The sequence below is a fragment of the Oryza brachyantha genome, chromosome 11 (assembly GCF_000231095.2).
Source record: "Oryza brachyantha chromosome 11, ObraRS2, whole genome shotgun sequence".
Taxonomy (NCBI): Eukaryota; Viridiplantae; Streptophyta; class Magnoliopsida; order Poales; family Poaceae; genus Oryza; species Oryza brachyantha.
In genome coordinates, this window is record NC_023173.2 from 12,297,930 (window position 1) to 12,325,348 (window position 27,419).

Genomic DNA, 27,419 nt, shown 5'->3' on the forward strand with positions numbered 1-27,419 from the left:
AAGAGACGGATCGCTTTCTCTCCCGCGGAAGGTGTAACAGAAAGCTGCTTGCTGCATGGCTTTGTAGGCCGTAGCTGCTTGCTTGCTGCTATAGGTATGTCATAATCTCTCTAATTAATTGTAATTAGTTAGTGGCATCTTGCATCCTATCCAGCCATGCATATGGGATCATAGGTCATAGGTCCACATGTACAGTACAGGGAGCCAGCTGAAAACGTGAGAAAGTAACACTGCACTTGCCACATACTACTTAGTATAGTACATGATTAATTATTAAAAAATATAAAATAAATTAATATGATTTTTTAAAACAACTTTTCTACTGAAAATTTTTACAAAAAATACATCGTTTAGCAAGTTTGGGAAGCGTGTGCGCGAAAAACGATGGAGGTAAGTTAACTTATCATGGCCAGCCGAACGCGGCCTAATTCGATGCTAACTGGTGTTTCATTTGGCCATTGTTGTCCATAACGCTCTTCCATATTCATTCTCCTAGGGCAACATAGAATGATTATGGGCCATCAATTATAATTCAATTTGATAGGATTTGATTATATTATACTGTCATTGGTGATGCGAGGGGTTGAGTGTTAGAAAGGATAAAATTAGAACTAAAGTATGTAATGGTACTAGCCAGTACTTATTGCATTAATCACTTATCATTTAAATCTCTTCCTCATTTTCCAACTCTCTCACCCTAACCATCCCTTATTTAATGAGAATCAACGAGTTTTTTTCACCTTTCTTAGTCCCTTAAAAAGATATACAAATTCTAATATTTGTGGGCAGAGGAAGTTTAGTACTATATAATAGTACAAATTCACATTTGTATATATGTGTCATGTTACACCAGATAAGTATGTAAATCTACCATTATAAGGTTTTGAAGGAAATATTTTCAACTCTATTAAAAACTATGAGTACATTGAAATCGTACCGGTCTCTCCCAGACAGCTCCCACCGTTTACTTGTAATCATTCTCCAAACTTGCCTAGCTTGACACTGTAATTGAGTTATCATCCTGTGTTGTTAAAACACTTATGTCATTATGTGCACCAATTAGTGATGCCACTTGTTGATTAGGGAGTATTTTCTTCTCATGGGTACTTGATGATCAATTAGTTGTTATTTCATTTCTGGCAAATCGATCAGAGCAAACTGCCTAGGGATGTGATCAATCGACCTAACTAACAAGCTGGCACATGGTCCTTGAGGAGAGGGCCGGCCGGCCAAGCAAAAGAGGCTCATCACTAATCCTACACATAAGACAAAATTAAGAAAACACCAAGCAGATGATAGTTCATTAAAATGTTGTTGGAATCACCAATCAAGCAAGCATGCATACAAGGGATAAACACATACTCTCTAGCTAGCTTGTTAGCTATAGCTAGCCTCCAGTTCCAGTAGTGCTGGGCCCTGGTAGTACTACAAATATATTACATTGCTATATATACAGACAATTAACTAAGTAAACAAGTAATGTTTGACTCCATTCACAAATGATATACGCATTAGCTTTCTTTGCTTTTCCATCTTTCCTTTTCCAAAATAGATCTACGTATAGCATGTGTTTTTTTGGTTTTATTACCATACTGGCATATTACTCGTGCACTGCAACGAGATATTATTAAAAAATATTATTAGCATCTTAATAAAATAGAATTAATAAAAATAATTTGGTATATATGTCTCAATCATTTTTCATTCCAAAAAATAGGATATGGTTGATGGTGGTGTAGATGGCAGATTTAGCACCACCATCACCATGACCACTACTCCTTTTTTATATAGTAATACAGATTAAATGAATATCATAAGCTCCTGTGCATGCAAACTTGATGCATGAGGTTTATATTCTTCTGACATACATATTCTTTACCTTGAAATTATATATGTCAGGGATATTTTGATGTAAGACAATACATGTAAATTTAACCTTAGTTTTTAGTGCAAATCCAAATATATAGATCATCTATGGAAGGGAGTACGTAGTTAGTAAGAAAATATTCCATGCTACATGGGGGAACACATCGCAATTAAAGTTCAGTATAGATGGCGTGTACGCGTAGTGTACAATCAGAATAACCAGAGACAATTAAGCGTATACACATGGTTTTGCTAGAGAAAGGCCGGCCAGGCAGGTGCAAATTAATAATTAAGTTAATCAGTTAAGAAGATAGTTGTGATATAGATTAGCAAATGTATAATATAAAAAGTATATATAATCCATTCACTAATATTACAGGTAGGACCTACAGATCAAGCTGCACATATATATCTCTGGTAAGCAGCTGGTATATATATGTATACAAGACATCTTTTCTTCGCCTTTTTTATGTCACTCTTTGCTGGCCAACTACCACAAAAATCCAACATATACATACACAATCAAGAAAAGAAAAGCAAAGAAAGCAGTGATTCACATGGGTCCTGATCCATCAATCGATGCTGTGTCGATCCGATCGATCGAATGAACATTTAATTTGTTCTCTCAATTAATCCCGGCCCAGTCATTTCCTAGATCGATGATGGCTACATGCTAGGTGTATTTAATTAAATTTAGTTGCACAATTGCATATTTGCATCACATATATATATATATATATATATATATATATATATATATTGCAATTAAATCTTTATACTGGAAATAAATGAACCGATGGGACAGGGACCAACAGGAAACAAATTAAGTAGCGGTTTGGATGGAGAGACTTTTTTTAAATCACTTGTCACATCGGATATTTGGAAGTTAATTAGGATTATTTAACATAGACCGATAACAAAACTAATTGTATAACTAAAGGCTATTTTATTAGACAAATTTTTTAAGCCTAATTAAGCTACGATTAGTAAATATTTAATGTAGCATCACATTTACTAATCATGGGTTAATTAGGCTCAATAGATTTCTCTCGCGAAATAGTCCAGAGTATGAGGTGGGTTTTATTAATAGTCTATATTTAATACTTCTAATTAGTGTCCAAACATTCGATGTGACAGGGACTAGAAAAGGTTGTAGGGATTAAATATAGACTATTAATAAAATCAACTTCATACTATAGACTATTTCGCGAGACGAATCTATTGAGCCTAATTAGTCCATGATTAACAAATATGATGCTACAGTAATCATTTGCTAATCGTAGATTAATTAGGCTTTAAAAATTTGTTTAATGAAATAGCTTTTATTTATACAATTAGTTTTGTTATTAGTCTATATTTAATACTCCTAATTAACACCAAACATCCAATATAACAGGAAACTAAAAAAATTTCCTCGATCCAAACAGCCCCAACCCTGGCTAATCGCAAAGTGTTGTGCTGCTTTTGCATTGTGCTCTAAACACATGAGTTGAGTGATGGCAACCACCCAACCGACTGCACCGTCAGCCTTACATCCAACAACCACCCGTGCATGCTAGAATGCAATGTAGTCTTTGCAACCCATGTCAGACTGTCTACAAGAGAATATTAATATTTTGCAATCAAAAACTTATATTGTGTTCATCTAAAAAATATTGGGCATAAAAATTACGCTCCACAGAAATCTAAAATGAGTAACCTGTACTAACAACTCATATTTTTGCTCCAAATTTAAGATACAATTAAGGTAATTTTAGACATAAGTAAATATTAGAAATGTATTTAGTAACCTGTTGGAGATATATTTTCTAGTCTAATTTTCAAAGTTTGATTTTAGAAATCAATTTTAGATATAGATGCTCTCAGGTAGCTATGAATTAGGAGCTAGGTATCGAGCGGATCTGTGTTGGTTTATAATTCTTTATACTCCCTCTGGTAATTAATGTTTGTCGTTAGCACCCAGTATTTTAGTTAAAACAAAGCTAATTTACATGTCAAAAGTCATAAAAAATGACTGGAGCTAGTATGTGTTTTATAATTCTCTGTTCTAAAATATAAGTATTTTTATATTTAAGTTTTGTACTGTAATATAAGTATTTATATACTAATTTTCATGGTTTCAATCACTCCGGCCTATAATTTCAAAGAAAATCAGATGTTTAAAGAAAATCTAATCAATTTAACCGTCAAAAAAATGATAAATTATATTGAAACTCCAGCGGAGAAAAAAATTGAAAGAAAGAGAGAGAGAGAGGTGGCGGACGGGCAGGCAGAATGCGGCGGCCACGACGCCGGCCAGAGCAGGGGACATAGCCAGAGGGAAAAAGGACCGAAGAAAAGAAAAAAACAAAAGGTGTCTTTTAATTAATTCTTTCAATAAAACTTATTCTGGACCATCTAAAAATTCCAATAGAAATCTTGTTAATCAATTTCGGTACGATGAATATAACAAAATTATTCATGGCCTTTTTAATCCTTTTATTTAATAATTCATTTTACTTAATTAACTCTCGACTTAATTAAAATAATTTTGATCCATTTATCTATTACAATTTAGTCAATGAAAAACTCATGCCGACACATATTATAAGAGGTTCAGCTATTAAAAATAGGGTTGGACCTCTTACGTGGACCGCCTGTAAAATTCGATTTTGCAAGTGGGGTTTGATCTATAATATGTCTCCCGTTATTTTTATAGATGAGGTATTTATAGATCCGTCTATGATGCATAGGAGGCCGTCCACGAAAATCATACGTGAATTAGTGCAACAGCTGACTTACCGTTCTTCATGACTGTTCCCATCATAAATAAGATTTTCAAATCACTAATCAATTATATATCAGTGAATGATGCTATATATATAGCCGAACACTGATGACAGATGTGAGCCGAGGTTTCTTGCATTGCAGTGATCATCACATTTTACGTACGTGAAATGTCCATGAATCGCGTAAGGTTACAATACACAATAAAATGATCAGGAAGCTAGTTAAGTTAAGTTAGCCGTGTCAACCAAATAGCTGGCTGCATATGCCTAGCTACCTGCCTGCGTGCCATATTAAGCAATCTGCCTAAACATGACGAAATTAATTTAAACTCATCGTAATATATATATATATATATGAAAATTAGATACTACTACCAGGTGTAGGTCCATGATGAGAAGCACTTTCATGACTGTTTCTGCTCCCACCTAACAGAAAGTATAGACACTATTAAATCTCATATGAATGATACAAATATATATATATATATATATATATATATATATAATTTAATAGTGTTTAGACTTTCTATTGGGTGGGAGCAGAAACAGTTATGAAAATATTTTTCATCATGGAGGTGCAGGGAGTAGCTACACCTGTGAGTAGGATCTAATTTATATATATATATATATATTGTATTTTCTATTAGAAAAGAGCACAAATATATATGAATATGTTTCTGCACCTTAGACGTGAAAGGAGTAGCTACACCTGACAATAGGATAGAATATATGTGTGTGTTTCGAGTAATATTTAGAGCAGGTACAATAGCAGGCTATAAACCAGCTGTAAACATATTTTAAAGAGATAAGAGGGGAGAGAGAAGATAAACAAAATATGTGTATCACATGTGGAATCATGTATTGATGTTTTGTAACTAGCTATTGTGTAAATTGACTATTAGATTGACTATAGATAAATTGGAGCGAGTACCTGGCTATTATATTAAACTTGCTCTAAGAGGGAGGTGCATGTCGCTTTCCACGCACAACATGGTACGTACGGGTGGATCAATAATCGCGTACAATTGCGATGTGCATGCATGCATGATCCTCCGGGATTTCGGATCGCACTCATGACTCATGATGTATTCATCGTCGACCCTGCGCGTGATCCAGCCGTCCGTCGTCTCCTGCATATATATATCATCGGCCGTCAACGATCTGCAGTTAGCTATAGCTAGGAGCTAGCTTTTGCCTTTACATCTTAATGCTAATATTTTGTTTTCCAAAAATTTGTACTCCCTCCTGTTTTTTTAGACGTACCAACATCTAACATTTAAATATGAAGTATTAGATTCAGTATTGGGCATAAAAATTACACACTTTTCCAACAGAAATCTAAAAATAAAAACTTGTATTAGGAACACATATATATTCTTGCCCTAAATTTAGGACATAAGTGAGCTGATTTTATGCATGTTAAATATTAGGAATGTATATGGTAACCTGTTCTGTTGGAGATATATTTTCTACCTTAATTTCTGAAATTCAGTTTTAGGGATCAATTTTAGACATCTCTTAGAGATGCTCTTAGGTTAGAGTAAAATACATGGTCAGTTTTTAAACTTGTGACTGGATATCATCTGGGTCAATAAGCATAAAAATTGTGTATCGATGTCCTTATACTTGGAAGCAGTGTCATTTAGGTCCACAAACTTTTAAATTGTATATTTAGATCCTTAAACTTAAGAACGGATATCATTTAGGTCCGTAAACTTGAAGATTGCATATCTAGATTCACTATCTTAACTTAATGAATAATAGTCGGTTCAAATCTCATTTAACTAAAGTTAAGCATGAACGGAATTGTTTGTAACTATAGTAACTACGTGGGATGCCATGTCAGCAGCCAAATTCAGTCAAATGAGGTTTGGACTAGTTATGATTTATTAAATCAATATGAAGGACCTAGATGTGTAATCTAAAAGTTTACGGACCTAATTGACATCCGCTCACGATTTAAGAACAGACCATGTATTTTACTCAATAGGTTATATCATCTGCTTGATTAATGCATGCATAGCTCACTGATCTCTTTGTTCTAAAATACAGTTATCCATGATAGAGCAAGATATCTTCTTATACTATAAATCTAATAATGGAAGTTTTGATTGAAGTAGTACCAAAATTAGAATCACCAACATCGCCTTGCAGTATATCATAAATAGCTATATTTTGGAACAAACTGACTAGCTAGCAGCAAGCAAGCTAAATGTAATATGTACATTGATTATGCTTACACCTTGTATGTATGAGTAGTTTTATCGTATTTGAAAAGATAATGAGAGTGAGTACCATATTTCCGATGTAAATATTTCATAAACCACATGTACTACAGATATATTAAAGTACTAATTTTTTTTACTAAAGATTTGTTACATATGAGAAAGGTAAAATATATGACTAAATATTCCGTAATTAAACACGTCTAAATACACAAAATTAGTATTGTTGTAATCACACACAACGACCGAAATTAAAGTCAGACGATATACTTCTGACAAGAGGAAGCGGTTTTTTTCTTGTGACGCGTGAAAATTTGGAATAGAAGGACTACAGCTTGACATTTTTTTTTTGGCACAGCTAATGGCGAAATTAAAAAAGCAGATGCCCTAAAGGGCATGATTCTACCGTTCAAAATGCTGTAATTAACTTATGAAAATTAATTAGTCAGAAGATGAGAATCTAAGCAAAAGTTGTCTTCCACGACTAGATTCTACTTAAGCAGATGCTGTGCTGAATATGTAGACCCACGTATGTGACAGGCACGTGACACTTCACTGACACTACAAGTAAAATTAGTTCCTACTATATGATCTAAATAAGGTCAGGTCAGAACTTATTTTCTCACGTTTCATGTGGCTAATTCTGAAGTTGAATATTTACAGTTCACACAGCTGGAACACATTGCCTTCAAAACACTGGAATATAGACATGGGATGTTTTACAGACCTGATCAAGAATTTTGTTTCTAACTTCCGGCCGTCCATCGCTAAAAATGTGTTAATTCTTGAAAAATAACTAATTAAGTAAAAAATAATTAATTGGGATTTTTTTTTGTTTTCAGTAACTTGAAAAATTCTCAGTTTTAGTGAGGTATCACAAGGGAAACTACCCATTCCCTAATTAATTACATCATCGAAAGGTAGCATGTGATCCATACCCGGCGCCGACATGCATGGTAGACATGTCGATGAGATTCTTCTGATTTAGGTGGTGTTTAGCTGGCAAAACTTTTTGCTAAAGGGGGTCACATCGAACGTTTGACCGAAAGTCGAAAGGGTTTTTGACACAAATGGAAAAACAAATTTCAGATTCCGACTGGAAACCACGAGACGAATTTTTTGAGCCTAATTAATCCATCATTAGCACATATTGGTTACTGTAGCACTTATAGCTAATCATGTCCTAATTAGGCTCAAAAGATTCGTCTTACGATTTCTCATGTAATTGTGTAATTAGTTTTAATGTTCATGTGTATAAAATGCTTTATTTAGATGTCTAAAGATTCGATGTGATGTTTTTGAAAAAAAAATTTAACTAAACAAGGCCTTGTGATCAATTCTCACCGCCCAATTTTGTCTCGCTCTGGAAGATCGATCACGCTTGTTTGAAGAAACTTCTCATGCTAGCATTGATTTTCAGAGCAGATGGGGGGCTCATCACATGATGACAGAGACGCCCATACTGTCCTACATACGTAGGTCGCTGCTCATACTGTTCTTCCAACCTGGCCATATATATATATATATATATATTGGAACCAGATTCTCTGTAGTACTGTCTGTTAAAGTTAACGTAAGGACTCCGTGTGGTATAGATCCCATATATTAGTAAGCAGTATCACAAAGAATCCGAATCCATACATATTCTTTCTAACCTTAATTATCTGAAAATCATGCTAGCCTGGCCAACGTAAAGGTGATAATTAATTGAAGTTCGTTAAACCGCGCAGGAATAAGCATGTGTATGATAGCCCCACATGATGCTGATATCTAACTGTGAACACCAGTACACCACACGCTACAAACTGACAGCGAAATTTGGTGACCTCGAACTCGCCTGTCTTCTAACGAGAGGGACATTTAGGATGTGACATCAGAAAGGAATTCTCAACTTGTAAATGCTGAAATGCTGCCACAAATTACAAGTGTCCAGCTACAAGATCAGATGTTCGTCAGATTTAACTGATTATCAGAATATAAGTATCTTTCGACTAAGGAAAGCAACAATTTGACACTAAAATTTCCCCAGACAATACAGGGGAGCACTGATATGAAACCAATATATACATGAAGATGAATCACCGTTTATGACTTGCTAGAATAAGGTACTTTGACAAGGTTTAAGCTAAAGCCATGACTAAGAGTTCCAAAATTGGAGATTAATCATAAGTCTAGCACTGATGAAGGATAACGGCAGCAGAGGTAGCAGTAAAGGAATTTACATAAAATGCGGTCATAGAACCATTGGAACATGGATAGATGGATCTTTGGAATATGTAGATGGATTTGGCGTACCAGAGTATGATAGCAAAGGAATATATATACAAAAGGGAGGTGTCCAAGAACCACCCTTCAACAGCAAAAATATATGGATTCAGCATATAGAGATGAATTCAGGCGCATCACCCCTTGGTCCAGCGACTGTCCTGTAAATATAGAGCTTCTGCACCTTCTTTGCATTGTTAGCATCCTCATCTGCCTCATCGATTCTTGCTGCTTCATTCATGACCTCGACATTGAGGTTTGGCATGTTTGCTGCAAGAGACTTGCAAGCCCCCAGGGTGATATTGCATGAGGACATCCAGAGTGAGCGCATTGCCTCGTACTTAGGCATGCCTGCAAGAAGTGCGCTATCACCAAATGGACTGTCCCTGATTTCCAGCTTCTTGAGATTCTTGCAGCCATTGAGCACGTAGGTCATGCCATCGTCGGTATCTCCTGCGAATGCTACAGAAAGCATCTCCAGCCTCTCGGCATACATGCCGATGTAGAGGAACACCCTGTCTGTGAGAAGTCCAGACAAAGATAGCCGCCTAAGGTCTTTGCATGAATAAACGATTGCCCCAAAACCCTCATCCAACGGCTGCCCTGTCACAGCGTCTGCTGATCCTGGATCAACAACACACAGTCTGAATGAACTGAATTGTGGACAGTTCTTTGCGACAGTAATCAATGCAGAGTTTGTCATCCGTTGGCAAAAATAGAGCACAGACTGTAACTTGTTACACCCTGCAGATATGGCAACTAGCCCTTCCTCAGTCACAGCTGTGCTTTCTCTGACATCTGCATTTGCAGGAAACACCCTCAACTCTTGGAGCTCTATACATGAGGAGGCTACAATTTTCAAACCTTCATCACCAATATGATCTAATACCTGAAACCAAGGATAAAGCCTAGGTAACTAAAACATATTTATGAAGAAACAACCAACAAGTGCATCACAAATAAAAGAAGCATACGGATGGCAAAGTTAACTGGAATCATCCATTTATCATGAGTGTTCTACTGCAGTTAGTGTGGTAAGCTTTAACTTCTATTCTAAGTACAGTAATTTCTAACATAACACACATAACAAGTTTATCTAATCTGAGTGTAACACCAAAATTGTTATTACTTATTACATGTGGTTTCTTATGTCATTATGTGCACCAATCACACAATGAAATGATTAGGTCGTTGATACTCTAGTCCAACATATATTTGGCATTATTCCGTTGTTTACAAGTCATAAATTGCTTATTTTCCATTCCCAAGGTATAAGTACCATATTGACATGAATATTGAACCGTATATGCGCAATCAATACACAAATCAATATTACTTAAACCATAGTAGCATTGCTAAAGATAGACGAAAAGTCGAAATGTTATTTCAAAATTCCCATACAGTTGTAAATCTATCTAACTATGTTGATAATTTAGGAACATATACTCATTCATGTTAATATTATTTATAGAAAGCCTTACCCACAAGTTTTGGAGATTCTTGCACTGACGAATAAATGCAGTAAGGTAAGCACTCCGGACCATTGGAGCATAGCTAAGGTTCAAGCATGTTAGTTTATTGCAAACAGGAGCTATCACTGGAATAAAGAAGTTTGTAGCATCCCAAAGCCCAGATAAACTCCTCAGCAAACTGCAATGATGGAAACCATTGAATAGCGCAGTGTATGCATCAGCAATATTGCCTCGTACAAAAGATCCTGTACATAAATCCACCAGCCTAGGTGTGTGAGAAAGAATTCTGGCTAAAACATCAAGTGGAACTGAGCGACTCAATCTCAAGCTCCTAAGATTTGGGCTCCTTGCAACCAGTTTTTCCAATGCATGACCATTCACTTCCCCAGTCAAGCAAGAAAAATTTAAGGATTCTAATGATGTAGAAGGCTTGGGGAAACATCTAAGCCAGCGTGAACCTCGATCCTCCACCAAACTCTCTTGTAAGTCCAGTTCCTTGATAAATCTAAGAGTGTACAGTTATTAAATACATAAGATTCATTGCACCAGACAAAAAGAAATGCAGAAAAGCTAGCAAGAGAGAAGAGGATAAACGAAATTTAAAGGTAATTGATACAACATAAGGTGCTAGTGACCTATTGTTGGTGCCACTTGAGCACTGACTACCAGTTCTACCATAAAGAAACAAGCACTGCACAAACTATTGAATGAGCAAATGCCCATAAATATGATATAGTCCAGACAGACCAAAGGATTTATCATAATTCAATTTGGAGTAAAAGGTCAACGGCTGTTATGAAAAACATAATAGCCTATTAGTATGGGATGACTTATAAATGAAACTGTGAAATTGCAAAATGCGAAAGGTATAACAGTGAATAGTTAAGAGTTTATTTTGTCATTTAGTATAGACTTTGGAATTACTACTTTTGTTGGATCTCCACCCTCCAGTATTGTTGCTTGTTATTACTTACAGCACTCCCTAAACAAGTCTAAATACACAATGATGTATTTCCAGTCCTTTAACTTGCAATATCAATATACTAGCAGCAGCAACTTGCTCGTTTTTCCAAACATTACATGGTTTTTCTTGGTGTTTCCTCCAAGCTATTTGCATTCCACAAGTCAATTAGAAGTATAGCTAAAAGAATCTTGAAGTATTCCTGCTTTCATGATCTCAATAATTATCTCCTGACGTAAGTCAGAGAAATACCAATAAATGCACAAATAAAACAAATAACACAATTTGCTTTGAGTAAAACAGTGTTAATTGCTAAGAACTAAGGGGAAAAGGTTCAAATATTTATGTGGAGATTCAATTTAAATTGTGGATAACTTGGACCGCTCCTAACTGCTGTGAGGAGCTTGTGCACTGTGTTGACAGTTTCCGTTAGGAAATTATGATCTCTAAACATATATAGATAAAGTCCAAACTGAAACCAGATACACAGGTCAAATAAGAAGTTCCATGATCTGGTGTAAACTTTAGTGTTTAACATTGCCATAAACTGAATAGAAGGAAGGTTAAAAACATAAGTATCTAACAATAAGTATGAACTGCAGCTAATTAAAATGGCTATGCCAGAGAAATTTAAATAAACAGAAACTGCAAATTCAATACCTATTCGAATACTTGTAAATTGAGACTGTTATGAAAAAAATGAATCTTTCGTGATTCTTACCTGCAATTGGTAGCAACAGCAGCAAGACCATCAGTGCTGAACCCCTCGCAGCTAGCAAGGACAAGCGACTTAAAATTGGGGAATGAGCGAGCGAGCAGCTTGAGGCACTCATCAGTGACAACCATTCGCTTCAGCCGGAGCTCCTCAAGGCCAGGGCACGCAGCGGCGCACGAACCAACCCATGGCTCCGCCATGGCACCCCACCCCGCAGGGACAAGATCAAAGTGCGGTTTTCCCTTGACGCTCAGCGCGCGCAGGCGGGGGAAACGCACGTGCACGCGCTCCGGGCGCACCGCGTAGCAGTTGCACACGAACACCGAGCGGCGGCTGAGGCGGTCGATGCGGAACCACGCCCGGCACACCAGCGACGCGGCATTGCGGTCGCCGTGCGATGTCAGGAAGCCAAGGATGAGCTCCACCACCTCCTCCGGGAAGTACATGGCACCCACCTCCTAGAATCCTAACAAAAAACCTCCATAATTCATATGATCACCATAATCCATATGAACTCCATACATAATCCATATCATCCCCCAACCGTGACCTGTTCACTGCAAGGGTGTACTAATCGTAGGGCATAGGGGTTCAGCTGAATCCTTTGCAATTAACGAGGACCGATCGAATCGATCCCCAGTCCACGGCACGCCAGATCGTGGAGCGCTCGGGGAAGGAGGAGGAGGGAGTGAGGGGCTACGAGAGAGAGAGGAGCGCATACCACCCGTTCGATCCGAACCGAGACGGAATCCGGTGGAACGCGGCCGATCGCGCCGGCCGTGCGCGCAGCTGTGGAGAAGGGTAGGTCTACTGCGGGGTCGGGGAGGAGGCCGTACGCGCAGCGCCTCCGGCGGCGGCGAGGGGGAGAAGTGTTGGGCGTGGCTCCGGCGCGGAAGAGAGGCGGAGGTGAGGGAGGGGTATTTTCTCCTTCGCAAGAGGGAGGGGGAGGAAAGGAGATGGGAAGCGGTTGATGAGCCCATTCCGCGAATGTTCGCTAGACAGCGAAGGCAAAGAAATTTTTGTCGCCATTTTATCTTTCAATTTTAAACTTTCTGGTTTAAATTAAATTGAAATACTTACTGTGGATTGGGTAACTTTAGGGCATGTTGCCCAGATAAATCTTACCATCTATTGGCAATTTTTTACCAAAACTCGAAAAAATACGGGCCATGTCAAGAATCGATGGACACATTGCCTGTTTATGGATGTAGTAGTATAAACGTGGATTAGTAATTACTTATATTAACAGGTAGTTCATTGTGTTTATGTTTGGTTTAGCCACGTAACTATATTTTATTATGTACTTTATTCTCGTATGTTTCTTGTAATGGTTAAGATAGTTATATATAATCTCAGTGAATAAGCAATAGAGCAGTGACCCGTCACTCCATCAGTTAATGTGTGCTCTAGTATAACAGCGGTTAATATTACATTAATTATATATATATATATATATATATATATATATATATATATATATATATATGCTGAGCGGTGCTAGGTCATGAAGTTTGAATGATGCAAAATCAGAAATGTTCTCGGCTCGTAACAATTATTATATTCATTTTTTTCTGATTGAAGTGATGTCGGTTCATTTATTGCGTGTGATACACGTGGAAGATGGACCGGCGAGCGTGCTTGGGCCGCCGAGCGTTCCGCTGCTCTGAGATGCATAGACCCACGCAAGAGTCAAGGCACGATGCCTCGAGTACTCAAGTAAAGCTGAAATTGGGAAGAGCCACGTGGACTAATTAGATAGCAAGAAAACGTCCAAGATTCAATATACAGAGATTTCGTATTGCTGAAAAATTGACAATTTCAAGATACATAGCTTATGTTTAGTTTGACCAATTTTTGGCATATGTTTATGAGTATAAGTTTCTAGAATTACCAAATATTGATAAGGTTAAACTTAGTTTATTCGAACCAAAATTTTGATGCTATCGATATTTAGAATGGTTTATTTTGGTAACAAACTGACAACCCCTTAGGGTAGTTTGGTTTACATGAATTGATTTCATGGAAAATCAAAGGAATTTTCTCTTTCCATTAGATTCTATTGAGAAACAAAGCTAAATTAGTATCTACTCCGACCTCTTTGTTTGATTTCCTTTGCATTGAATTTATGTTTTTTCCATGTATTTTATAAGTGCATTTCTACCCTATTTATGTTAGTTTCCTATTTTTAACGTTTTTATAATCTCGTGTTCCAAATGGGTCCTTGAAAGCAACAACTTTGTCTGTAATGAGTTCCATGCAAGTCAGTCCATCCATTTGTCCACACGTTAGATACAGCCTATATGTTTGTTGTTTTCTGGTAAAATAGTATGATTTTTGTTGTGGTTTGTTAAATAATAATTCGCTAAACTTTGTGATAAATTAGACAAAAATGTTTAAGGTAAACTTTATGGAGGAAGATATGCCTAAATTGTGTTTTTCAAATCCTCAATTAGGGTTTGTGTAAACTATTTAAAAATATATATTTCAAACCTTTGGACCATGACATGGCATAATAATTTTGTCAACCCCGAGTAATGATGTTATGTGATAAGGCTGGCCATATCATGAAACATGTTACACATGGCCAATATGGTATCAATTGATCACGCACATCCTCATAGGGGCGGGGTGATTGCTTGGCTTTTTATGCAAAGTGTCAAATAACATATTTACAATTAAAAAATAATTTATGAATAAATTTTTTATATATGTATTCTTAGTAATTTAAAATTAAGATTGAAAAAAAACTGATAAAAAAAACCTCCAATATGAACTCCAAATTTAAGGTCAAAAATTCAAATTGCTTTCTTTTAAAAGAAATAGTGCTGCCTAATTGTAAATTTCATTAGAAATGTTAGAATAAAAAGTTAACTGCGTATTACCTCCTATCTTAATTATTATCCCACTGTCACGAAGAATTTGAGTGGGGTTTACCATATTTCTATGGCCAAGGAGCAAAATTGAGCGATCTGTTACATGAATACAGGTGTTATGGACTTATGGAGAGGCCATTGATATATGCCATACATAAATCAATAGGGGCAGGATAAGAAGAACAAAACTGGAGACAAATTAGATTGTGTACTTACGGTCTTTTTTTTTCTTATGTTTAATTATGCTATAAGCTGATTTAAATTTTCAACATCAAATTTGAAGTTGATTTTAGATTTTTTATCGTGGTTTAATTTTAGTCTTAGCTTTTAGATCACCCTAACACACACACATATATATATATATATTTATATTTATATTCACAAATTATTATTTTTTTGCAAATATATCGTTTGTCTTTTTTTCAAAAAAAACTAAACAATCACCCCTTTCATGGGATAAAAATGACCAACACGATAAACAATTGAATGTTCCGATGATTTGTTCCCTATACATCTATCTCTTTTCTAAAAATAAAATATCTAAGACTTATGCTTGTATGCAATGATAAGGACGTACAAAGGTTGATTTAAATTTGCAAAGTCTAGATTATAATTAACTAAATATTTGCAAAGCATTCAAGCTTTCACCTCAAATTCGAGCTTTGGGCAGAGTCTTTGCATCTAGGGTACCCTTGCATCTATGGTTTGGAGATAAATTAAAAGAGGAGTCGACAGAATAGATTAGACTAGCTGTGTGGCCTCACTCCAGCCACAAAACCGGGCTAATGAGGTGGCTGAACATGGTTATACATGGTATATTTGCCATAAGCTAGCAGCCCAACATATGTACCGGTTTACGTACTTTTCTTTTCTATTATTATTATTATTATTATTATTATTATTATTATTATTATTATCATTATTATTATTATTATTGTAAATTAGATATACCCTATTTAGCAATATCAAAATCACAATAATTAAGAATAGAAGCCTAATTAACCTGATATTTCGTGCTCTCATCACATCCATGCATACAATAATTTATGATAAAATAGAGGAACATGATATGAACATCTCGCCTAGAGATGGCAATGGGAACCCCGACCCGAGACCCGATGGGTATTTACTCTATTACGATACGGGTATAAACTAAATATATCATCCGTGGATAAGTAATCGGGCAAATAACTTTATCCGATAGGTACGCTGGTATGGAAACGTTCTTATGATCCCCATACCCATTTACCCATGGGTAATAAATACCCGCAAGTTTAAATGCACGTCATGGCCCAATATCAAATTAGCTTAAACCAATTAACCAAAACCCTAGGTATTTAAACCATCCATATCTTTTTCAGCACATTATATAAATGCGTGATGTCTAAGTATCTAGTGTCTCCTGTAATATACTATATGAAAACTATGCAATTTAGATTGTTTTAAACTGTTCCGGGTATATGGGTGACCCGACAGGTGAGGTTTACCCAAGCAGGTATGGGTCTGGGGAAATTTTCCTACCCGTGACGGATATGAGTATTTTGATGGTACAAAATTTCACTGGTGGGTATGAGTCAGAGGTACCAATACTCGATGGGTATTTACCCATTGCCATCCCTAATCTTGCCTAGATTAAGAGGTAAAAAAACATTTCATCCTTCCTAAAATAAGTTGATTTTTTAGTTTAGGCTTTGTTGCAAATCAAGTTGATTTCTTCACTTTTACCTATCACTAGTCTATAAATTAAGAAGCTTTATTCCTTTTATATTCTTAACATACCCATCCACTTATACTACTTTCTTATTAAAAATGGTTTTTTGATCTTTTATCTTTATTGTAGCACTATTTAAGATGAGTAGGCCCTATTTTTATTGAGACAGAGAGAATATAAAACAGAGGAAATATCCTTTAGCTACTCACCCGCTCGTACTAAGTTCTTACTAAGGCACTTTGATCTTCTAGTTACTCCATTTATTTTGGGCAAAGAAAATAAGGAACATGATTTTTTAGAAAATTATAAAACAAAGTTAACCCGATCATCATATCATGATTACTCGGTTAATTAAATGGGTCCATTTTATAACTATTCAAAGTGGATGTTGACATTAATTCAAGATGGTGTCAAACCAAAACAATACTTAACAAGTGAGTTCTAGAAAAGACAACAATAAACAAAGTGACCAGTCAGCCGTGTGAGCTTGACCTCGTCATGCTGGTCACCAAATTTAATATGCTCTTCCCTTGACCTGATGATTTAATTACTTGTTTAGGCAGCCCTAGCTTAATTAATTTCTTCGAGGAATTAAACCCATCAGTTTTAATTTAATCTGCTACGACTGAAATAATATTATTTTCTCCACCAACGACATGTCATGTCTTGATTTAGTTAAGATTACGTGCTTGGAGTCAACTTTGGAGTGCAGAGCATAGAAAATTAGTGAAGTTGAAAACGACTTCGTCCTACTTGTCTCCTGTTGTTCGTATCTAATTTGATCTTGCTTGGTATTTTCTTCGTATTTGTCAAGAACTTTCTAAAAGACCTAACACGACAAGACAAGAGTACAGCGATGAATATATAAATAATGAGAATATACACTCGTATCTTTTCGTTTTTCTTATATTTATAAACCAATATTTGAATTTTTAATCTTATATTTGTAGTCAATTTTAAGGTTTTTTTATCGAAGTTTATTTTTTAGCTTGTGCTTTTATATCGCTAAAAATATGTATATAAAATTTCTATTCAGAAATTATTTTCATTTGAAATATTTTGCCAAACAATCACCACCTAGTGTTGACATATTATATATATGCACCCTGAGATACAAGTAAAAAAATATTTTAGAAAGGGATGGGAGAATATTTGAATATTTTATTTATGCAGGTCGAATAAGCGCTCCATCACCATTAATATAACAAAAAAAATATAGCTGTGTTTGATAAGGCGTCTGTCTGGCTACACTCTACCCACATGTATATATAGCATATGCTGAATTTTTTTTACATTCATACTTCATCTAATTTGAAAAAAAGAAAAAAACTTCCATTCCTTTTGTTCATTTCAACTTTGGGGTGCAGCCAACGAACAGGGACACCAGAATTAATTAACTAGCTACATACGTTAATTTATATGCTCTGATTGAACCGGTCAATTTTGTTGCCTGGGTTTATTTTTTTTTTCTTCTCTTCAATTCATGGATATGTTTCCCATGAAGTAGTGATTCTGATGGACATGTCTGACCCTGTGAGGTTGGATGATCCGTGCATGTGTCCAATCTTAGTCAAAATAGACATTTTGGTTGTACGTTTTGTTAGGGCTTGCGTAGTTTGCAAATTTTTTTTGCAAAAATATACCATCAAGTTTTTTAACACACATTCGAAGTATTAAACGTAGTCTAATTACAAAACAAATTTTAGATTCTGTCTGGAAACCGCAAGACGAATCTTTTGAGTCTAATTAATCCGTCATTAGCACATATTGGTTACTGTAGCACTTATGGCTAATCACGTCCTAATTAGGCTCAAAAGATTCGTCTCATGATTTTCTCCATAACTATATAATTAGTTTTAATGTTTATGTATATTTAATGCTTTATTTAGGTATCCAAAGATTCGATATGATGTTTTTTGGAAAAAAAATTAGGAACTAAACATGGTCTTTAGATGAAGACGAAAAAATTAACGTAATCATATGATGCATGTTGTTTAATATAATATATTCTCCCTGACGTCATTAATTTCTACTAGCAATCTGTAAGGTATAGTACAACATTTTCTGTCCGGATCGACACAACGCTCGCATATATAGTATGATTAATTCAACTTAATTAAACTCATATTACCGATTCTAGTTAACAAGGTCTCTGTATATATTACTCCCCCATTTCATAATTTAAGATATTTGACTTTTTTGTTCGTAATATGTGGTCATTTATTTTATTTAAAAAATTACAAAAATATTATTTATTTTGCTTGTGACTTTAGTAATACAAAAGGTCAAACATCGTAAAAATAAGTCAAATATAATCGAATGTAGTAATTAATAAGTGAGAGGTAGTGTGCATCGACCTAACCGACCACAACTTGTCATCAGTTTACTCCGAGTCTCCGACGATGGTGTCTGTGTCTCGCCTTGGGATGACAGATTTGAAGGTTTCCTTGGTCACATCGATTCAAAATTAATACAGGCTTAAAATTGGTGATGATAGCGCCCGCATATTGACCCAAAATTTAAGGGAAATATATGCTTTTGGATAATATACGGTCAATAAAAATGTGTACTCCATATGTCATTAAGAGAAAAAAAATATCCCATGCTAACTAAGGTGTGGGCTTTTAAGCCAAAATTTGATTTTAATACTTAAATTTAGAGTTAATTTTAAGATTTTTTTAGTAGTCTATTTTTTAAGATTTTGCTTTTAGATTGCTAGTAAATCGTTAATAAATCGTTTTGCTTGTGGGTATAAAAAGCAAGAAAAAGACGAGGCTACGGGTACAATTTTATTGACCTCAACTTAGCGGAGCTGCCTAAAAAAAAGATAAACTTAACCCAAGTGAAATAGTCGATCAAACAACCTCTAAGGATTGATGCGTTGCGATTTCTTTAGTATTCCTACCGCTGATTAGTTGAAAGTGAGTCAAAGACAGTAAGTACATCAACCCTAAAAACAATGCACTCGGGAGTTACTCGTCATTGGAATATGCCATGCGGTTTGAAGATAATAATTTCATATTGCTCTATCACAGGTTATTTAAGGGAGTTGTATTTTTCTATTAAAAAACACAACTAATCATTGAATGCCTGAATGATACTTCATGCTTCTCGTTGTGCCAAACGAGGTATTTACAAATAAAAATAATTTATTTATAAAAAAAATTTATATACGTGTTCTCAGTGATTTTAAAACAAATACTAAAAAATAAAATACGATATAAAATCCCTAAGTCAACACCAAATTTAAGGTTGAAAAATTAAATTTTGGCTTATAAGTATATATAGAAATGAAAAGATGAGGGTCCAAAAGATAGTATTCCTCCGTTCCCCACACACACACACATATATATATATATATATATATATATATATATATATATATATATATATATATATATATATATATGTGTGTGTGTGTGTGTGGGGTTCTATCTAGATTTATCCATAAATCCATAAATATGTGTTATATATGTATCTAAATATACTAGTATCCATATAAATCTAGATAAATAACGAAAATATCTTATATAATAAAAAACAGATGTGACAATATTTTTCTTCTCATGATATATATTCATATTGGCTTATTAAATCAATTGCCACTGAAGGTATTATTGTATTAAAACCTGAATGTGCATAGTTTAGTTTCCTATTAATCAATACATACATCACATTATATTATATCATTCTTTTTAGCATTAAAATAGATCTCAAAACAGTATTTTATTTATATAATACTGCCGTCATACTATCTAAGTAAAAGCAACAAATAACCTACCAACTAGATTAGTCCAACTATCTTAATACAAAATTGCAACCAAATACACTTAATACTCCAATCTAAGGAGTTTGAGAGGAAGGAAAAGAAAAAAAAAAAGAAGAGGTGATACACAAAAACAAGGTGATATATAATTCAAAGCAAAAAAATAAATTATGATTCAAAAATCAACTGCAAATTTAAGGTTATAAAAATTTAAATTTTGGCTTGTAAGTATAAACATTACTTCAAATATAAGAGTGTAAAAGTAAACTTTATATAGAAAAAAATAGTAAAAATACTGTTTAGCAGTTTAACGTGTCTCAGGAAAACCATAAGATTTTCCTCCCTTTGTCTCGGTCACGAACGAAACCTAACATGACCAAAAATCAATAGATAATATTACATCATCAAGATCACATGGTGATCCTAATAATAAATAAATAAATAAACCCGTAAAAAACCATATAAATATAATGCTTCACAGAATACTTTCAGCACCTCACTTCATTCGTTAGTCTCGGTAGAAATTCCGGAGACAAGGATAGGCCCTTGACAACGAGAGGGAGGGAATAATAACGAACGGGAAAAACCGCATCTAAAAAAGAAAAAAGAGAGAGAAAAAAAACCAAACCTTTTTTTCCTTTCCTTTTTTTATTTTTTTTTGGATTTGTGTTACAGATTGGCTTTTGGCTCCTTCCTTCCCCATCGCCGTGCTGTTCAACGTTCAAACCCTTCCTCCTCCTCCCGGTCGCCATTGGCGACCACCTCCATCTCCACCCCCTTAAATCCCTCCTCTCCTCGCCTCGCCTCTCCCCGTCCACCGCCCGCACCGGATCCTCGCCTACCGGCACAGAGATTCCCGCCCAAGAAGACGGGCCCCGCCACCATCTCGGAATCCAAGAACGAGCCGCGGGAGGCGGGGGGTGGCGGCGGCCGAGAAACCGAGGAAGGACGGTTTCAGTCGAGAAGGGAGGGAGCCCCCGGAGGTGGGCGAGATGGTGAGGCTGCCGTACACCACGGCGCTGACGACGCTGTTCAGCTACGGCCTGCTCTTCGCGTTCGGCCAGCTCAGGGATTTCTTCCGCAGGCTCATCGATTGGTTCAAGGCCAAGAACGTCAAGGTAGGGCCTCGGCGATCGATTTTGGCTGCTCTTCGCGGCCCGGATCCGGGTGGTGGCGGCGTGATTTTTCCGGCTGTTTTTTTTTTTCTGTTGACGGGAGAGATTTGGATTTCTGACGCAGGGCTACGCGCCGATCTGCCTCGGCCTGGAGGATTTCTACGTGCGCCGCCTCTACCTGCGGATCCAGGTACGCACGCACTCTTGGATCAGCGCATTGCTTCGTCGTCCTATCCTGGTTTAGGAATTCCAACGCGTCTACAGAATTGATGTTTCTTTGCCGTTGCGTCAACGGATTACTCGCCTTGCATGCATGCTTCGTTGTTACAAACGTCTGGATATATAAGCTATTTGATACATGTTTCTGCGATTTGGGGTGGGCTCTGTGGTGATGAGTTGGGGCAATTGCGGGTTCAAGGACACATTTTATTGCATTTTTGACGAAATGTTGCATTGTTATGAATATTTATACAAATGTGTTGCGATAATTTTGGGGGATGTTCTGATTATTTAGGAGTTGGAGCAAGTGTTTATTACGAGAAGGGATTTTTTTTAAAAAAAGCTCTGCGAGGAACTTTGGATGCAACCTCTGTTGTTCCGAGCTTAAGCTATCTGGATTCTTCCATGGCTTAAAATTACCACATTACTTGCTGAAGCTAATGTGTAATAACCAATTTGGACGGCAGAACATTTTAGCTCCAGTTCATAAGTGCTGGATTTATGAAATAGGCGGTAACACAACATATTTGGTGTTCATGTATTATTTTGTTTGTTTGAAATGTGTTTGAATGCATGTATGTATTTGTAAACATGGTGTAATCCAATCGTGCTTCTCATTTCAAATGTATAGATTTAGTCAACTTCATGTTAAATGTACTGTACTAGTCAATATCAGATTGGGTTTGCATAATTCTGAGTTATTTTTCAAGGTTGTCTCCTTTGATTAGTTCATTATTGATTGCATTTTATATTGACCAATCCACATTTATGTTTTGACAGGACTGCTTTGGTAGGCCCATAGCAAGTGCACCAGATGCTTGGTTTGATGTTGTTGAGCGCTACTCCAATGACAGTAACAAGACATTACAGTATGCACTTAATTCTCTACTTATTCTTCTTATTGTTACCATTTTAGGATAGGGCTCTAGATTAAGACTATAGATCTGAACAAATCACGTTCAGTTTTGTCATCTGGGACAGTCAAATTGGCTGGCATGCAAGTCCCATGCAGCTGCGAACTTATTGCTTTGACAAAAAGTCAGCTGACTGCATGCAAGCAAAGTCAGCCCACTCAATCTGTGTCTGTATTTGTTCAACATTATTTGGCTATATACTATATAATGACCATAATCAAGTTTATCCATCATGCATTTTTTGGAAAGTTGTCAATTGAGCATCAATGATCTATTTTAACCTGTAGTTGACTATGATAAAATGTATGATCCAGAAATAAATGAAAAAAAATGCAGAAGTTTCTACTGTGTTTACATTCCAAGTATTGTTTCAGGCGTACTACAAATACGACGAGATGCCTCAACCTAGGATCCTACAACTATCTTGGATTTGCAGCAGCAGATGAATACTGCACTCCACTTGTTATCGAATCTCTCAAGAAATACTCACCCAGCACCTGCAGTGTTCGTGTAGATGGAGGTATGCCTGGATGATTGTCATGCTATATTCTTGTTTTTTTAAGAACTGCAGTCTGCAAGAACCATGCTGATTCCTTTTATTTGTAACAGGCACTACCAAACTTCACGCTGAGTTGGAGGAATTGGTTGCACGCTTTGTTGGAAAGCCTGCTGCTATCCTATTTGGCATGGGCTATGTTACAAACTCAGCCATCATTCCTTGTCTAGTAGGAAAGGTATGCACAGAACTTCAAATGATATGATTGATATATCCAGTAACAGAAAGCATGACTAAACTGAGCAACAATTAACTTAATCTACCTTCTCATGTTATTCCAGGGCGGGCTTATTATTAGTGACTCGTTGAACCATAATTCGATTGTCAATGGTGCAAGAGGATCTGGCGCAACTGTCCGGGTTTTCCAGCATAACTGTAAGCTTTTATACCTTTATGCAATGTGAAGCAATATTCAGTGTTTGTGGTTCACAAGGACTTATCTGCCAGCATGCCGCTTGCAGCCCCTGCTCATTTGGAAGAGGTCCTGAGAGAGCAGATAGCTGGTGGTCAACCACGTACACACAGACCATGGAAAAAGATCATTGTAATTGTTGAGGGTATCTACAGCATGGAAGGCGAGCTATGCAAACTACCTGAGATCATAGCTGTATGCAAGAAATACAAGGTTCAAAGAAATTCCCTCTAATTTACAGTTTGTGTTCTGTATGTAAAGTAGTCTAATTAGCTTCTCAAGACATTAGCAATCTATTTCAGGTGCATCATTGAGAGTTGACCATGTTGATTTATTCTTTATTCTGTCAAATAGGCTTATACGTATCTGGATGAGGCCCATAGCATTGGTGCAGTTGGGCAGTCTGGTCGGGGTGTTTGTGAGCTCCTTGGGGTTGATCCAGCTGATGTAGACATAATGATGGGCACTTTCACTAAGTCATTTGGATCATGTGGTGGATATATTGCAGCATCGAAGGTATGTCTTCTCCAAAGCACATTGTTAAACTGCTTAGATTGAAAATTTACTGATTCTTGCTGCTTGGACTCTCAGGAGATAATTCAGCACCTGAAGCTTAGCTGTCCAGCACATCTTTATGCTACCTCCATGTCACCACCAGCAGTGCAACAAGTTATTTCAGCCATTAAAGTGATCCTTGGAGAGGATGGCTCGAACAGAGGTGTAATCCTTTTGCCCTATTCTGACCATTTCAATGTGCTGCAGGCTATCTATGTAAATTTTACTGTGAGTTTTTATTTATTTTGCTTGTGATGTCTTGCAGGAGCCCAAAAACTTGCACGCATCCGTGAGAACAGCAATTTCTTTAGGGCAGAGCTCAAGAAGATGGGTTTTGAGGTTCTGGGTAACAATGACTCTCCAGTTATGCCGATAATGTTGTATAATCCAGCTAAAATTCCAGCCTTTTCTAGGGAGTGCCTCAGACAAAAGGTTAGTAATGGTACATAATGCTGTTTATCTTCAGTAATAGCAATCACTGCTTTTGCCAGTTTTTTTGTGGCTCCCTAGTCCCTGTTACCATGCGACTGATGTACCTGCTGACATTTCAGGTTGCTGTTGTCACTGTGGCATTCCCTGCTACACCTCTGCTCCTTGCAAGGGCGCGTATCTGCATTTCTGCTTCACACACCAGGGAGGACCTGATAAAAGCCCTTGATGTGAGTGCTCTATCTTGTATGAAAATTTCCAGTTGTCCACATACACGTAAAGAGATTCCAATTCACATTGCTCTCATCTTTGTAATCCACTCAGGTTATCAGCAGAGTTGGTGATCTTGTGGGCATCAAATACTTTCCCGCAGAGCCACCAAAGATTGCTGAAGCTGATCATGATAAGCTGGAGTAAATGATGAACTCAACTGGGTTAGCCCCATGAATGCTCAAGTTGCTGGAACCCAGTGGATCTTGGTGACAAGCGCATGTTGTTGAGTGGTTTCATAGATTTGACTTGGAATTTTGTTGATACTTGAGAATCCAGAGTCTGTCTCATTAGCTGACTACTGTTGGTTGTACAATTACACTTCTAAATGTGTATAGCTGGTCGAAGTTTGATTGTTCTATTATTAATCAATTTTCTTCATGTAATACTTGATAGACGCAATACAAATTAAATTATGAGAACATTTCTAGTGATTTTTTGTTGAAAGTTGAAGTGACCATTGTACGAAGGACACGATGCTTTCATGTGTTCTCCATATTTACTCAAAAAATATTTTTGAGGTGTAATGTAGCTTACAAATGCCAATGCACTATTTGTCTTAGTGTTACAGAAATATACTGAGATTCTATAACATGTATAAATATATTCTAAATATATACCCTCCCATAGTCACTTGAACAATATATGTATATTAATTTTAATTGACCAGATGCAACCACCTTGAATTTAATATCATTTGACTTCAATTCTTGGAAGAATATGTTTTTTCTTTATGTATTCTTTTTTACTTGCAGTCCAATTTAGAGTATGAGAAACATAAAAACTAGTGCCTTTGATATTCCCTTTGAAAAAAATATGGACAGAACACTAAAGAGAGAAATATTAAATAAGTCCCTTTTTGCCATTGAAACAGCAACATTGTCTTAGTGGAGCGATTCGAATGTTCTGAAAAAAATTCTAATTAATTATAAATCTTCCTACCTCAAAACCAGTTTGGACGAGATGAGAATTACATGAACAGTTTGAATTTTGTGAAATTTTTGTCTGGCTATAGCTCTTCCAAATTATACTATAATTTTTGTTTTTTTCAGTATGACAACCATGTCTAAAAATGTTGATTTTGATTTAGAAAAGAAATGAGAAAATCATTGTCTTGAGTATATTTTCTCGTTCTCTCGACGTTAAGATATGTACTGTTACACTCTTAACATGTGAATTATCAAAATCTTAACCTCCTTAAAAGATTTGAGGTGCTTCATTCGTCATTCAATTGCTGGCCGCTCACCCCAAAAAAAAAAAAAGCCCGCGAGGTGGAGATAAGAAAATGACTCGATCTCACTCAGGAAAAACATCAACGAAAATCCAAAATCAGAAAAAAAATCAATCATCGTTCGACTAAGCTCATAAAAAAAGCAAGGCATTTGTCTATCTCATGAAACATCAAGGAACAAGTGAGCATTAGGAAATGGATGCAAGCAAACTTGAACATAGCTACATGAGTAGAAAACATTAAGGACTCATTTGTGGTAGTAAGATGCATATAATCCCAACTACATAGTACTCTCTTCATATTTTAATAAATAACACCGTTGATGTTTCGGTAGACATTTGACTATTGGACATATTTAAAAACTTTATGCAAACATCCGTAAAGGTAAGTTATAAATAAAATAAATTTGGTAATAAATCCAATCATAAAAAAATAAATAATAATTTACGTAAGTTTTTTTATGAGACGAACAGTGAAACGTCTGCCGCTAAATCAACGGTCCCTCCGTCCTAAATGTTTGACGCCGTTGATTTTTTTATGCACGTTTGACCATTTGTTTTATTTAATTTTTTAAAAATATGTAAAGTTATATATATGCATAAAAATATACTTAACAATAATTAATAACTATGTAAATTTTTTGAATAAGACGAATGGTCAAATGTGTATTAAAAAGTCAACGGCGTCAAATATTTAGGGACGAAGGTAGAATTACGAAGAGAGTTTTTTTTTTCACCGAAGAAAACAAAGTACCGCTTCGTATATAATCCCTCGTTCCAAAATCATCAATTGCTAGGTGAATGTAAAACTAATAATTTGTGATGGCACATTTCAGAACAAACTTATTGGTATAATCTTTATACAACAATAAACTTTTATTTTTATTATAGTTAATTGTTGGTCAATATCTTCCTAGTTTGATCGTACATACAAAATAAGAAAAATACGACAGGTAATACTATTTTATCATAATATCCTCTTTTCGGTCCTAATGCACGGCCAATTTTTCCGGTACCATTGTAACCCTGTAAACCTTTATGGCCATCCGAAAAGACCAAAAGGCCCCCCAGCCACAGCCTCCTCACCCTAGTACTCT

The 27,419-nt window shown here is 36.0% G+C and overlaps 2 protein-coding genes across 2 annotated transcripts; one reads left to right on the plus strand and one right to left on the minus strand.

Moving 5' to 3' along the window:
- Positions 1–8,512: 8,512 nt before the first annotated feature.
- On the minus strand, positions 8,513–13,229 carry LOC102720466 (transport inhibitor response 1-like protein Os11g0515500). Its single transcript, XM_015842655.2, has 4 exons — positions 12,994–13,229; positions 12,279–12,738; positions 10,606–11,101; positions 8,513–10,013 (listed from the first exon to the last, which is right to left on the minus strand). Exons 2-4 carry the CDS (start codon positions 12,716–12,718, stop codon positions 9,234–9,236), a joined length of 1,716 nt encoding a protein of 571 aa, XP_015698141.1. The 5' UTR covers positions 12,719–12,738; positions 12,994–13,229; the 3' UTR covers positions 8,513–9,233.
- Positions 13,230–21,327: 8,098 nt separating this feature from the next.
- On the plus strand, positions 21,328–25,526 carry LOC102720746 (long chain base biosynthesis protein 2a). Its single transcript, XM_006662893.3, has 12 exons — positions 21,328–21,740; positions 21,862–21,927; positions 22,737–22,825; positions 23,245–23,390; positions 23,480–23,604; positions 23,708–23,801; positions 23,888–24,051; positions 24,193–24,354; positions 24,430–24,556; positions 24,659–24,825; positions 24,945–25,052; positions 25,147–25,526. Exons 1-12 carry the CDS (start codon positions 21,615–21,617, stop codon positions 25,237–25,239), a joined length of 1,467 nt encoding a protein of 488 aa, XP_006662956.1. The 5' UTR covers positions 21,328–21,614; the 3' UTR covers positions 25,240–25,526.
- The last annotated feature ends 1,893 nt before the right edge of the window (positions 25,527–27,419 follow it).

Bases quoted from the DNA above. Each gene is read 5' to 3' on its own strand.
- LOC102720466 (XM_015842655.2), bottom strand. From the start codon at position 12,718: ATGTACTTCCCGGAGGAGGTGGTGGAGCTCATCCTTGGCTTCCTGACA. The intron at 11,102-12,278 runs GTAAGAATCACG...GTACACTCTTAG, and splicing joins GCTGTTGCTACCAATTGCAG to ATTTATCAAGGAACTGGACT. The intron at 10,014-10,605 runs GTAAGGCTTTCT...CCTTGGTTTCAG, and splicing joins AGAATCTCCAAAACTTGTGG to GTATTAGATCATATTGGTGA.
- LOC102720746 (XM_006662893.3), top strand. From the start codon at position 21,615: ATGGTGAGGCTGCCGTACACCACGGCGCTGACGACGCTGTTCAGCTAC. The intron at 23,391-23,479 runs GTATGCCTGGAT...TATTTGTAACAG, and splicing joins CAGTGTTCGTGTAGATGGAG to GCACTACCAAACTTCACGCT. The intron at 24,052-24,192 runs GTTCAAAGAAAT...TCTGTCAAATAG, and splicing joins CTGTATGCAAGAAATACAAG to GCTTATACGTATCTGGATGA.